The following is a 13,118-nucleotide window of genomic DNA, read 5'->3' as shown; positions in this document are numbered from 1 at the left end:
AGACTTTGGTCTCTGCCTGTTAACTGTAGTGAGAGCCATTATAACACTTAGATTTGTTGTTTTAATTAAAAAATAATTTGATTTTGTGTCGTGATTGTCTATCTGTTCAATTCTTGTGCAGTCTTGTGTGATCACATTTTGTTAAAAGAAAAGTTATCTTTCACACACATACATTACATACATACATTACATACACATCCCAAATGTTTAACAAATTGTATGTTGCAAATGATGTTGCAACTGCAAACTGGACATAGTTAAAGTTTTCAGGTGCAGGAGTATCATTAGGAGATGTGCTTTTTGTTCCACCAGAGGGCGAAACAGTTCCACAGCCGTCCAGAGGAGTTTTGCCACAGCTGAGACAGGATTTCAGTTTGATTCCTTCTGTTCTGTTTCTGTGTCTGACAGGAACCATGTGAGGTTTATGACACTCAGTCCAGAGTGAGGGGCAGTGGCAGGGGGATTTAATACTGTATCCAGTCCTCTCTCTCTCTCTGTTCCTCGTTTCAATTCAGTGCAGGAATTTCAGACACTTGGTGTTAAATTGGGAGGGGTATAAAAATGTCCCTGTTAGTGGCCAGTGAGGTGTTCACTATAGGACCCTTTAAACTTTTAATTAGTTGTGTTCAAGTAATAACTTTTAGGCAAATATTAACGAACATTGCACATGTTATTTTTCATGGTTTTGCATGATTGCTCTATTTGTCTTTGTGCAGTAACTTTTATTCTCTTTTTCGCAGCCAAGTTTGCTTTTACATAATCAATGAGTGTTTTTGGTTGCCTGTAGTGTTGATTTGGTTGGTTGTGTTTGGAACTTTCACTTTTCCCACTTATTGCTATTCAGTTCCTATTCAGAGTGTGTCCCAGTAATTTAAAAAGAAATCCTGGAGTCACCTAGCAAGTTTCTGATGGGGCAAGAAAAAATATATAGACACCTATAGAAAATTTGTCTCCAGTGGACTAGGTTACATATGAGACAAAAGTAGTGTGTCAGTCAGAAAAGGAAAGAAATAGCATAGCTTGTATGCTTAGATAATTAGCTAAACTCTCTCAACAAATATATGATCATATTTGAATACTGCACAGTAATTTCCTTCATTCTAAATGGGTAAAATGATGCTATAGTTTATAGTAATGTCCTGTTTTGCTCCTGTAGACATGACACACAGATGGTTACATGTGCAAAAAGGCATCAGAATCTTTTACAATCAAACTCTGTCTTCCTCCCATCTACACCTGCAGTAGTTATATACTGCAGGTGTAGATGGGAGGGTGTTGTGTTGTTTAGACTGTGGACCAGTTACTGGCTCTCCGTCGCATCTTTGTCAACCATCTTCAGTTCAGCAGTGTTTGATAAAGATTTTGCAAAGTAACTGAACTGCAGTTCTGTTACTGTTCACACATGCTGCTCTGGGTTTCCCCTGTTTCTTCTGGTGCACACACTACTGCAGTACTGCACTTTATATATTTTTTATTTGTGGTGCAGTGTGTTGTTCCTCCCATCAGGCAGCAGCCCAGCAGGAACTGGGCAAAGGTTGTGATGCCCAGCAAAAGCCTGATGTGATGCCAATATCAGGCTCTGTGGATTTATTCTTTGAACTAACACAATTTAATTCTGAGCACATTTGAAACAAGTTACAATAAAGACAACTGACACCAAACTAAATGTTTTGTTATTATCTCTTCTATTTACAGAAAACATGTATTAATACATGAAGAAAAAGGGGATGATATGGACAAATATCACATTTAGGCTTATTTCACAATAACATGGATCACAGATGTCATTAGATTAATATGATAATATGAATTAATCTAACCAAAGAGGAAACATGCACACACACACACACACACACATCAGTTTACAGCTGCTAATACTCTTTTATTCTCTCTTTTCTTAACTCAATTTGAAGAGACGATTTCATTCAGACTGATTTTTCAGTTTGGCTGATTTTTCCTATTTCACAGGTCGGTGTCAACCATAACGCTTAATTTCATGTCAATAATACAGTGTGTTGTTCTATAGTATGATATCTTCTTTTTATCCTAGAGTTGCACTTTCATTCTAGATTTTAATTCACTGTTTTGGACACAGAACCATCACATTTACCACAGTTTTAATGTTGGGGTAAAAACAGGTTGCATATCATAGAACATACTGCACAAGCTCATTGTAGAAGCAACAAAGAGGAAAACATCCTGTCAAAGTAAAAACCCCAACTTACAAATAGTCAAATGTACTTTTTCAAAATAAAGTGCATTCCCACCAGAATACATTCCCTTGAGAATTATAATACAATGCCATGTATTTTAAAAATCATTTAAGGTTAAGTGTGTGGTACAATTATAAATGTTGAACACAGTTTCATTTTCAATGGCAGTGGGTACGTAAGTGCACAATTACAACTCACCAAGTCTACATTTTAACAATATGTTCACTCCAATATTTGTGTCATCTCAGTTTACAAGATATATCACGTTATTTTGACTCCATCACAAACATGAGTCAGTATTTTCGCCCTCATCGTGCTGTACGTATGTTCTTGTACTGGCACAGAAGCAGGTGCTTGAAGGTGTTTTTGAAGGTGGCGTTGCAGAGGGCATAGCAGGCCGGGTTGATGGTGCTGTTGATGTAGCAGAGCCAGTAGCCGATGATCCAGAGGGAGTTTGGGATGCAGACGGAACAGAAGGTGTTGATCAGGACCATCACGTTGTACGGTGTCCATGTGACGACAAAAGCAACCAGGATGGCCATGATGGTACGCGTCACCTTTTTCTCCCTGGAAGAAATGCCCTTCTTTTTCCACTTTGCCACAGCACTCTGCTTTGTTACCTGAAAAATCAAGAGTAGGAGAAGAGGACATTTTCATTCATCATTTTTAAAGTGATATTAATTGATTTTCTTGGCAACTTGGGGGCAGCGAAACAAGTTGTAAACACAACTTTAATCACCTACTAAAGTTGTTGTGGCTAACTTTTTAGCAAACAGTTGTTTATTTACACGTCCAGCAGACATGGAACAACATTAGCTTTCATTTGGAATTGTGTCTCTGGCCACCTGGCAAAAGTAAGTCCAATATTCACACTCTTTTAGCTCTGTTTTGGTTAAAGTAGTAAAAGTATGTCCTGTTAATTTATTAAGACTAAGAGTCTACAGCCATGCTTGCAGCCCTGTGAGGCTTCACTTACGCACAGCAGTGCTTTAAACTAAATGCTAACATCAGCATGTTAACATGTTCACAATGACAATGTTAACATGCTGACGTTCAGCAGGTATAATGTTTACCATGTTCACCATCTTAATTTAGCAAGTTAGCATGCTAACGTTTGTTAATTAGTACTAAACACAAAGTACAGTTGAGGCTGATGGGAATGTCATTATTTTTTGCAGATATTTAATTATTTTTCAGATATTTAAATAAAAAGTATTGGAATACATTTAAATTAACATTATTTTGACCTGGTGATGGCAATCCATCCAATAGTTGTCGAATAATTTCACTCTAAACCAAAAATGTGGCTGAAGGAATCAGAAGGAATCAACCTCATGGTGGCGGTAACTGGCAACAATAAATGTCTGTACAAAACTTTATGGCAATCCATCCAATAGTTGAGACATTTCTGGACCAAATTGGTGGACTGACCGACAGACATTGCCATCCCTAGAGCCACACCACTAGCATGGGTAAAAATATTGATAGCTGTAAATATGGTCAAATTTGTGATTGATAATTTGTGTTTTTTAGTCATCTGAATCACACAAGTTTTTCTACAGTAATCGAATATACCTTAAACAGTGTCCTTGTGATCAAACTTTGTCTGTCAGCGGCTGAGTTTTCCGGGGAAGGGGGCTGCGTTTGATTGGTCTTATTCCCACCATCTGAGCCTTTCTGTGATGGCGCAGGGACCGCAGTGTCCTTAGATGATGAAGCGCGGATGCTGTCTACCTGCTCAGCTCTTACGTCCATGCAGGGCCCGCTTCCATTCTGCTCCTGCGCCTGCGCCTTCCCATCTCCAGCCTCCTCCTGAGCCTCTCTTGTTGTGATGCAGTTGTTCTGGCTCTCACGTCGCTCCTCCTGACTGTGATAGGGGCCTTCTCCCAGACTGGTACCTGAAGTCTTCCTGCTGTCCCTTCTCATGCGGCTGCGGCTGGCCTTGGAGATGCGCCAGTAGAGGTGGATCATGATGGCCACTGGCAGGTAAAAAGCTGCTATGGCTGTCCCAAATGTCACCGTTGGGTTTGAGAAGAACTGGATGTAGCACTGACCTGGCGGCACGGCTCTCACGCCCACGATGAACTGCCAGAACAAAATGGCTGGAGCCCACAGGATGAAGGACAAAACCCAGGCCGCAGCGATCATCAGGCCCGCCATCTTGGTGCTGCGGCGCGCGGGGTAGCTGAGCGGTTTGGTGACACAGAAGTATCGGTCAAAACTAATGATGAGAAGGTTCATGACTGAGGCGTTGCTGACAACATAATCGACAGCCAGCCACAGGTCACACACCACTGCTCCCAAGGGCCAGTAGCCAATCACAATATAGACAGTGTAGAGGTTCATGGAGCAGACGCCAATAATGAGGTCTGCACAGGCTAGGCTGAACAGGAAGTAGTTGTTGATGGTCTGCAGGTTCCTGTTTACCTTTAGAGAAACAACATGGAGCAGGCTGTCAGATGCTAATCATTTTTTGTGCAATGTGATGTGTGTTTTCTCATTTCTATTAGATAACCACTCTGCACAGGGTTGCAAACGCTGTATTCCTATCTCTAAGTCTGGGTGTGCTTTTCAAGGTGTCCAGAGATGGATGCTTGTAACACACTCATGAATCATAAATGATTAAATAAAGAAAACCCAAACCTTTATAGAGAGCATGACCAGGATGTTTCCAATGACAGTGATCAGACTCAGAGATCCAGCCACTAGGATAATGAGCACAATCTCCACAGTTGTGTACGGGCTTTCAGAAAAGAGGCTGGTGTTATCACCACTGCTGATGTTGGTGGTGTGGGATGAATTAAGAGTCTCCATACTGGTTTTGGATATCCTTCTCACAGATGCTTCAGGCTTGAATCAAATCCGTGCAATACCTGGCAAACATAAATATGATGATGAAACAATTAGCCTCTTTGCAACTATTTTGCCTTTTTGTGATGACAATTATTTTTTATTTGTGTGTGCATTTATCTGTCTGCACAGTTACAGATGCAAAATCATGCATAACTTTCAGCGTGTAAACATCTGGCAGGTGTGGCAGTGTTTTAGAGCTTACGGCTTGACCCGGGTGTGAAGGATGGACAGGTGAGCAAATAAAGGCTGCAGCAGCTGTGTTTAAAAATATACAACAGTGTCCCACATATTCATATCAGGAACAACACATTGAAACTGGTTTGGAGTTAAAAGGCTTTAAATATGTACAGTGGGTGTTATCTGATATATGTAAATCAACTGTTATAGTATAATTAGACCTACATAGTATCAGATGCTACTTATATAAAGTGATTTTTTAAAACCATTTTGCCAGTTTCTTTGCTGAGCTATTCACCCACATCTTAAGTGACCTGGAAGTCTTAATTCTGCCAAAATCTGACCTGACAGGTTGAACGGGAGCCTCTAACGAGGCCACTGACACCTCTTGAGAGTTCATTTAAATTTCCAATTCAGCTTTGAAAGTCACAAAATGCCCTTCGAGAGTATCTAATGTGTGTGTGAGAGCCAATTAAAAAATGTCGTGCAAGTTTGTATGGATGTGTCTATGTGTGCTTACGTGTTCGCTCTTTAAGACAGATGTCCAAACAAACCTAAATGGAAGCCATGGTTTTAATGTCATGACAGGGCAGATTCTCTGAGGTTTTCTAAAGACGGTTTATCTGCAGAATAATTTCTGATTTCTGAGTGAGAAAAAAAACAATACAGCGGCCATCCGATTGCCGCCCACCCTGAGTCTGGTTCTGCCTGAGATTTCTGGCTCTTAAAGGAAGTTTTTCCTTGCCACTGTCACCAGGTGCATGCTCATGGTGAGCATTGTTAGGTCTCTGTAAATAATATAAAGAGTACGGTCTAGACCTGCTCTATAGGAAAAGTGCAATGAGATAACTTCTGTTATGAACTGGCGCTATATAAATAAAATTTAATTGAAATGATTCTTTGGCACTGGAACTGCCTGTTCTGTGAGTTATGAAAGACTGTTTCAGTGAGTGTACAGACAGTTTTTTACTGGGGCCACCCACGCTAAAAATCATGGCAATCATGGTGCTGTTAGGTGCTTTGGATAAAAGCATCTACTAAACAACATGTGACATGGAGATAGCTGCTCTTTTGTATTTATAATGGGTTGTGTATTATAAAATGGCCCCAGCCAAGCAAACAGACAGCAAAACACCACAATTAAGGCAAAGCACCATTACAGTTACTATTATGTTAAAAAGCCTGAAATATAAGGAATAGACCTACAATATACAGAGTATAACAATGTGATTAACTGATGTATTGTGATGAGAAAATCAATATAAAGACACTTAGTTGAGACCATGAGGATTGTTGCATATTGGTAAAACCCTGTAAGCGACTCCATTAGGCCACATGATAACATCATACTATACCTGAGAGATGTTTCCTTCCTGCTCTTACAGCCAGATGAAACTTCATTACAGCATCTCTAACTCTATCACTTACTCATCAAAGACCCATTCTGGTCCGTTTCTGTTGCACATGAGAAAGAGCTGGTGTGTCTGTGTGTGGGTGGGGTGGGGTGGGTGTGTGTGTGTGTGTGTGTGGGGTAAAAATACTCAATTACAATCCTGCATTAATATTTTTAGAAGTACAGAAATATTATCAAGAAAATGTACTTAAACCTGCAAGAACAGATTTTTTTGGCCACTTGGGGGCAGTGAAAACAAGTTGTGAACACATTGACCAGCATCACATTTTAAGCAAACAGTTGCTTATTTACTCATTCAGCAGTTACGGATCATTCATTTGCAGTCATGTTTCTGGTCACCTGGAAAATGTAGGTCCAATATTCACTCTCTTTAGCTCTGTTTTTGGTCTCTTCCACCTCCTGAGAATATCTGGCTCTTTAACTGCTAAATGCTCCACTATGTTCACCAGCTAGTGCCAGCTGTGTCTGTCTGCTGTTTGGTGCTGAGCAAGTAGTGTACAGTGGGTTTTTAGAGCTTTTTCACTGAAAACAGCTGCCTGCTGTGGCTGAAAACAAGAGCGGTGAGAGTGAATCAAAACAGTAAAGTTGCGGCCGGACAGCTAAACAATGAGCTGAAACTCGTTATAAAGCTCCGTAAAGCTGAGGGGAGCTGCGGATTCAGATGATACTTCTCTGTAGATTCATCACTACGAGCGACCCCTTTCACATTGTCACATTGCTTTGCTACAGTATAGACACTCTTTTCACTTGCTCTCTGCTTAACTACTTTTTCCTACTTGTTTCAAAACCTTTAAGGTTTCCTGTAACACAGTTGCTGTGTCATGGAGTTCTTCTCAGTCAATATCTTCTGCTGGTGAGCTCGTCAGAAGTCAACTCGACAAGATTTAAACGGACAGCTGTCTCTAAATGACATCATAGCTATCCCAAGACTCAAAACTCAAGGTAAGCTAAAGATAAGTGAAGGACTATACTCCCACAGAGGGCAAAATTTATGGATTCAGTTCAGCCAACTTTGACCCTGGACATCTGGCGGACAGCAAAAGGTGTGCATAAACAAAGTGGTCTGTGATATAAAAGAGAAAATTCCTCAACTGATTAACACCACAGAATTAATCATATTATTCTACATTTGCTTAATGTAGCTTTGGATCATTTTCTGTCTGTCATAAGCCACGCCGGTTACCGAGGCAGTCCCAAACCAATGTAGTAAGTTGATAGTCAGAGACGAGCGCTAGTGTCTGTAATGAGCTGGTATATAGCTGACAATAGCTAGCATTACTGTTGGCAGTGTATTTTTTTTTCTGTTTTTTTTCAGCTTTTTGTTTGTGGCCTATAACCAGTGGTCAACAGAGGGATCAACAGGTTCAGTCTCTTATCACTGAATACATGGCTCAGCAAAACCTGCGGTCTGAAAGGATCAACTATATTGATAACTTAAATCTGTTAGACATCTTTTCAGGGAAGATGGCCTCCACCCAAGCAGATCTGGAGTTAAAGTACTGATGGACCATTTTTGGTTCAGCCTGCGACACCCATTGGCCAGCCCTAAGATGATGCACCCTGGCACACAGCACCCTCACTGCCACAATGACATAACTGTAAAAAACAATAATGCACGTGCCTTATTTGCTACTGTTGACAGGCTGACAAACCCTACTGTGTCAATAGCACCTGAACTTTTATCCACTAAATCATGCAATGAATTTGCCCCCTTCACTGACAAAATTCAAACTGTTAGTTCCTCCATATCATGTATAAGGTCTGTATTGTCCTTGCATCCACTTAAAACCAATTCAATTTGCATGACACAATTTGGTCCTATCAACCATATAACCTTGGAGGAAGTTGTGCAACATCTAAAATCCTCCTCCTGCTGCCTTTGTATTCTCCCTACATGCTTTTTGAAAAGTGTATAAAATTGCATGGCATCAGATCTTCTGTAAATAGTCAACACTTCTCTACTCAGGCTATTTCCCACAGGCCCTGAAAACTGCAGTTATTAAGCCAGTCTTTACAAAGAATAATCTAGACAACTCACTTATGAACAATTATAGGTCTGTATCAAATCTCCCATTTTTAAGTAAAATCACTGAAATAGCTGTTTTTCCACACCTTAACACCTTCTTGGCCTTAAACAATTGTTTTGATGTTTTCCAGTCAGGATTTTGACCACACCACAGCACAGAGACTGGAAAAGTTTTCGTCTTGGTATTATTAGATCTGCTGTATTTGACACGGTCAACCACAACATATTACTAGGTAGACTGGAAAACTGGGTGGGACTTTCTGGCACAGTGATAAACTGCTTTGAATCCTATTTGAATGACAGGGAGTACTTTGTTTCAATTGGTAATTACACATCTGAGCGGACAAAAATTACATGTGGAGTTCCCCAAGGCTAAATTCTGGGGCCTCTTCTGTTTAACATCTACAGTGGTGTGCAAAAGTGTTTGCCCTCTTCCTGATTTCTTATTTTTTTTGCATGTTTGTCACACTTAAATGTTTCAGATCATCAAATCAAAATATTAGTCAAAGATAACACAAGTAAACACAAAATGCAGTTTTTAAATGAAGGTTGTTATTATTAAGGGAAAACAAAATCCAAACCTACATGACTTTGACTAGGCCACTCCAAAGTCTGTCAGCCTCACTAGAATGCTGTATCAAATTCACATCTGAATCCACATAAGGTTTGGCTATTATGCAACAGATGTTGAATAAATATTTGCAAACAGTTTGCTCAACTTATCTCCACTAGGCCACTCCAAAGTCTTCATTTTGTTATTCTTCAGCCATTCAGAGACCAAACCTACATGGCCCTGTGTGAAAAAGTGATTGCCCCCTAAACCTAATAACTGGTTGGGCCACCCTTAGTAGCAACAACTGCAATCAAGCGTTTGCGATTACTTGCAATGAGTCTTTTACAGCGCTGTGGAGGAATTTTGGCCCACTCATCTTTGCAGAGTTGTTGTAATTCAGCCACATTGGAGGGTTTTCGAGCATGAACTGCCTTTTTAAGGTCATGCCACAGCATCTCAATAGGATTCAGCTCAGGACTTTGACTAGGCCACTCCAAAGTCTTCATTTTGTTCTTCTTCAGCAATTCAGAGGTGGACTTGCTGGTGTTTTTTGGGTCATTGTCCTGCTGCAGAACCCAAGTTTGCTTCAGCTTGAGGTCACGAACAGATGGCCATTCTCCTTCAGGAGTTTTTGGTAGACAGCAGAATTCATGGTTCCATTTATCACAGCAAGTCTTCCAGGTCCTGAAGCAGCAAAACAGCCCCAGACCATCACACTACGACCACCATATTTTACTGTTGGTATGATGTTCTTTTTCTGAAATGCGGTATTACTTTTAAGCCAGATGTAATGGGGGACACACACCTTCCAAAAAGTTCAACTTTTGTCGCGTCAGTCCACAGAGTATTTTCCCAAAAGTCTTGGGGATCATCAAGATGTTTTCTGGCAAAAATGGGACGAGCCTTAATGTTCTTTTTGAATCAGCAAAATCAGTGGTTTTCATCTCGGAACTCTGCCATGCAGGCCATTTTTGCCCAGTCTCTTTCTTATGGTGGAGTCATGAACACTGATCTTAACTGAGGCAAGTGAGGCGTGCAGTTCTTTGGATGTTGTTGTGGGGTCTCTGAATGGCTGAAGAATAAAAAAATGAAGACTTTGGAGTGGCCTAGTGGAGATAAGTTGAGCAAAGTGTTTGCAAATATTTATTCAACATCTGTTGCATAATAGCCAAACCTTATATGGATTCAGATGTGAATTTGATACAGCATTCTAGTGAGGCTGACAGACTTTGGAGTGGCCTAGTCAAAGTCATGTAGGTTTGGATTTTGTTTTCCCTTAATAACAACAACCTTCATTTAAAAACTGCATTTTATGTTTACTTGTGTTATCTTTGACTAATATTTAAATTTGTTTGATGATCTGAAACATTTAAGTGTGACAAACATGCAAAAAAATAAGAAATCAGGAAGGGGGCCAACACTTTTGCACACCACTGTATGTATATATATGTGTGTGTGTGTGTGTGTGTGTGTGTGTGTGTATGTGTATGTATATGTGTTAAGAAGCTGTCTGATAAGCTTGTGTGAAAATGTTTCCATATGATGTGGAATTGGTTGGTAACAGAGCGGGAGATCACTGTCTTTGCATGAGCCCGACCTTACTTCTACCTTTCATTCACACTAATAAGACCTACATTACTGGACCTCCCTAATTGTTATTCAGGGCTACTGGAGAGAGTCACAGAGGCAAACAGTATTTCTTTGACAGGCACAGAAACATAGTAATTAGATCCAGCAGATGCTGCCTGCAACAGCTGTACTGGTATTATGCTTCTAGGATATAGTAGTACTCATCTGGGAGAGTGAGCTCGGCTATTAAAAGTCTATGCTGTCTTTGATATCACAAACGATACAAGAGCCAGCTGCAGAGTCAGTAGTTAACCTGCAGATGAGATGGTGGAACATGGGGCTTGTTTGCAGAGACACAAGCAGGTGTGGAAACACATCTGCGACTGCGGACGTTACTCAGAGTAAACAGTTTCATCAAAAGCAGGATTTAACGACTACAGGGATTGAAGTGTTGCAGTCTTTAATTATTTCATTGCAAATTTGATTTTTATCTCATACATTTATTTTATATTTTACTGTATTTTGTCAGCACAAACATGTTTCTAACTGGAAATCTGTAACATCATTTTGGATTTTTTTACAGATGGGATTTCAACTCAAACAGCAACTGCAAAGCATGTAAATACATAATATGAACAGTATGCCTATGAGATAAAATGACCTAGAAAAATACAGTACGTACACTTAGTTTCAGGCATTGTTTGAGGTCACACACTGTATAATTTATGAAAGCAGTATTTGACAGATTTGAAATTGTTTTTCAATGCAGTATTTTGAAGCAAAGGTTCCTGATGTTATTGCACTAGTTACTGTAAGTGGGTTTGCCACACAAGTGTGTTGTGATTTCGGAAAAGTGTCTCCTGAATCTGAAGAGTGGGAAATTTCACATCAGCCTGAGCTTTGGCCTCGCACTGCAGTGTAATGGAGAGAAGAGAAAACCACTGAATGTCCAATGCTGCACTGCAATGGAGCCAGAAAGCAAAAAGTGCAGAGGAGAGGAAAAAAAGCACAAATAACAGAGTGACATGTGTGGGAAGGACTACAAAATAAAACTGAAGTGATAAAGTACAGAGAAGATAACATACAAAGGAGGGAAAATATGAAAATCATTTTTAAATACTCTGGGTATTTTTAAAAGTGAGGCGATTGCAGTGCCACACAAGCAGAAGGAGTAGGATGGTTAATGAGCAAAGATTAAAAAATGTAACTTGATTTCATCTTGTAGGCTGACAGTTTTCAGGGAGGAGCTGCCTGTCTGAAATCTAATTTTCCTCTTAAACACAAACATAGACTAGTGTAACCAGGGGGATTCCTTGGGAGCAGGGAGACTGGGGAATCCAGAGTCGGGATCTGATGCTGGTGGCTGTTTGAAACCTTTCAGCTCAGGACAGAAATGAAGATAAACATTTCTAGAGCAGCCATAGGGGAACAATAAAACCCTGTTCTACTGTACAATAAATAGAAATTTCCACAGGAAACTGAAACTGCATGTGTACGGTCAAATTTCAATCAATATATAATCAATATATAAGGTATCACATTATATTCCTGGATTTTTCCTGGTGTGTTTGTGAGTTTATTGTGACATTTTCATCAATATTTTAATGTTCCCATAATATTTAATTATATTTCTATAGTGTATAATTGTATTTGTATATGACTCACAAGAATGTCCTCATTTGATTTAGGATTGTTTAAATCAAGCGTTTCTACTTTACAGCATAAGAAAGCTTCACAGGTTATAAAAAATTCACACCCCGAGGGGATTTGTGTGAAAATCCAAATACAGGAAAAAGATTTTCTAACTTTATAGGTGCAGGAAAATACTTATATTCAATAGATACATATATTAAAATCTGTCCCAGTAGTTGTTCCATAAGTTAGTGTAATTTTCTAAAAAAGTGCCCTTACCTGCAGCAGTTTGGTAGAACTCTAGTAGAGAACTGTTATTTTATCTTGTCTGCTGTGAATGACATGGATGAGCTGTTTTAGTTTGGTCCATGTTACTCTCACCTCTGTCGAGACACTGGAGCAGAGAGAGAAGCAGAAAGTAACCCTACGTTGATGTCGCTCCTCCTCTGACTAAAACTGTGTGTGTGTGTGTGTGTGTGTGATTGTTTGTGTGTTAGAGAAACAGAAAGAGAGACTAACAGACAGAGCAGGGAGGGGTTATGGGGGCTATTAGTGACTGTTGTGTTGTATCCCTTAAGCTAGGGTTGAAAATTTGAATAAACTAGAGATGGAGACAGATAGAGACAGAGAGACATGTTTGTTTCAGGACCACGGAAAGCACTAGCCTCTCCAGCACTAACG

The 13,118-nt window shown here is 39.9% G+C and overlaps 1 protein-coding gene across 2 annotated transcripts; it reads right to left on the bottom strand.

Moving 5' to 3' along the window:
• Positions 1-1,668: 1,668 nt before the first annotated feature.
• LOC122874706 (muscarinic acetylcholine receptor M2-like) lies at positions 1,669-12,861 on the bottom strand. Of its 2 annotated transcripts, none has more exons than XM_044192936.1 (4): positions 12,717-12,861; positions 4,857-5,086; positions 3,789-4,640; positions 1,669-2,833 (listed from the first exon to the last, which is right to left on the bottom strand). In XM_044192936.1, exons 2-4 carry the CDS (start codon positions 5,025-5,027, stop codon positions 2,522-2,524), a joined length of 1,335 nt encoding a protein of 444 aa, XP_044048871.1. In that variant the 5' UTR covers positions 5,028-5,086; positions 12,717-12,861; the 3' UTR covers positions 1,669-2,521. The 2 variants fall into 2 exon arrangements, with proteins under 2 accessions (XP_044048871.1, XP_044048872.1); XM_044192937.1 differs by lacking the exon at positions 12,717-12,861 and adding an exon at positions 9,269-10,324.
• Positions 12,862-13,118: the final 257 nt, after the last annotated feature.

The sequence above is a fragment of the Siniperca chuatsi genome, linkage group LG4 (genome assembly GCF_020085105.1).
Source record: "Siniperca chuatsi isolate FFG_IHB_CAS linkage group LG4, ASM2008510v1, whole genome shotgun sequence".
Lineage (NCBI taxonomy): Eukaryota > Metazoa > Chordata > Actinopteri > Centrarchiformes > Sinipercidae > Siniperca > Siniperca chuatsi.
The sequence above is the reverse complement of the archived record's forward strand: the minus strand, read 5'-3'. Positions and strand labels throughout refer to the sequence as shown.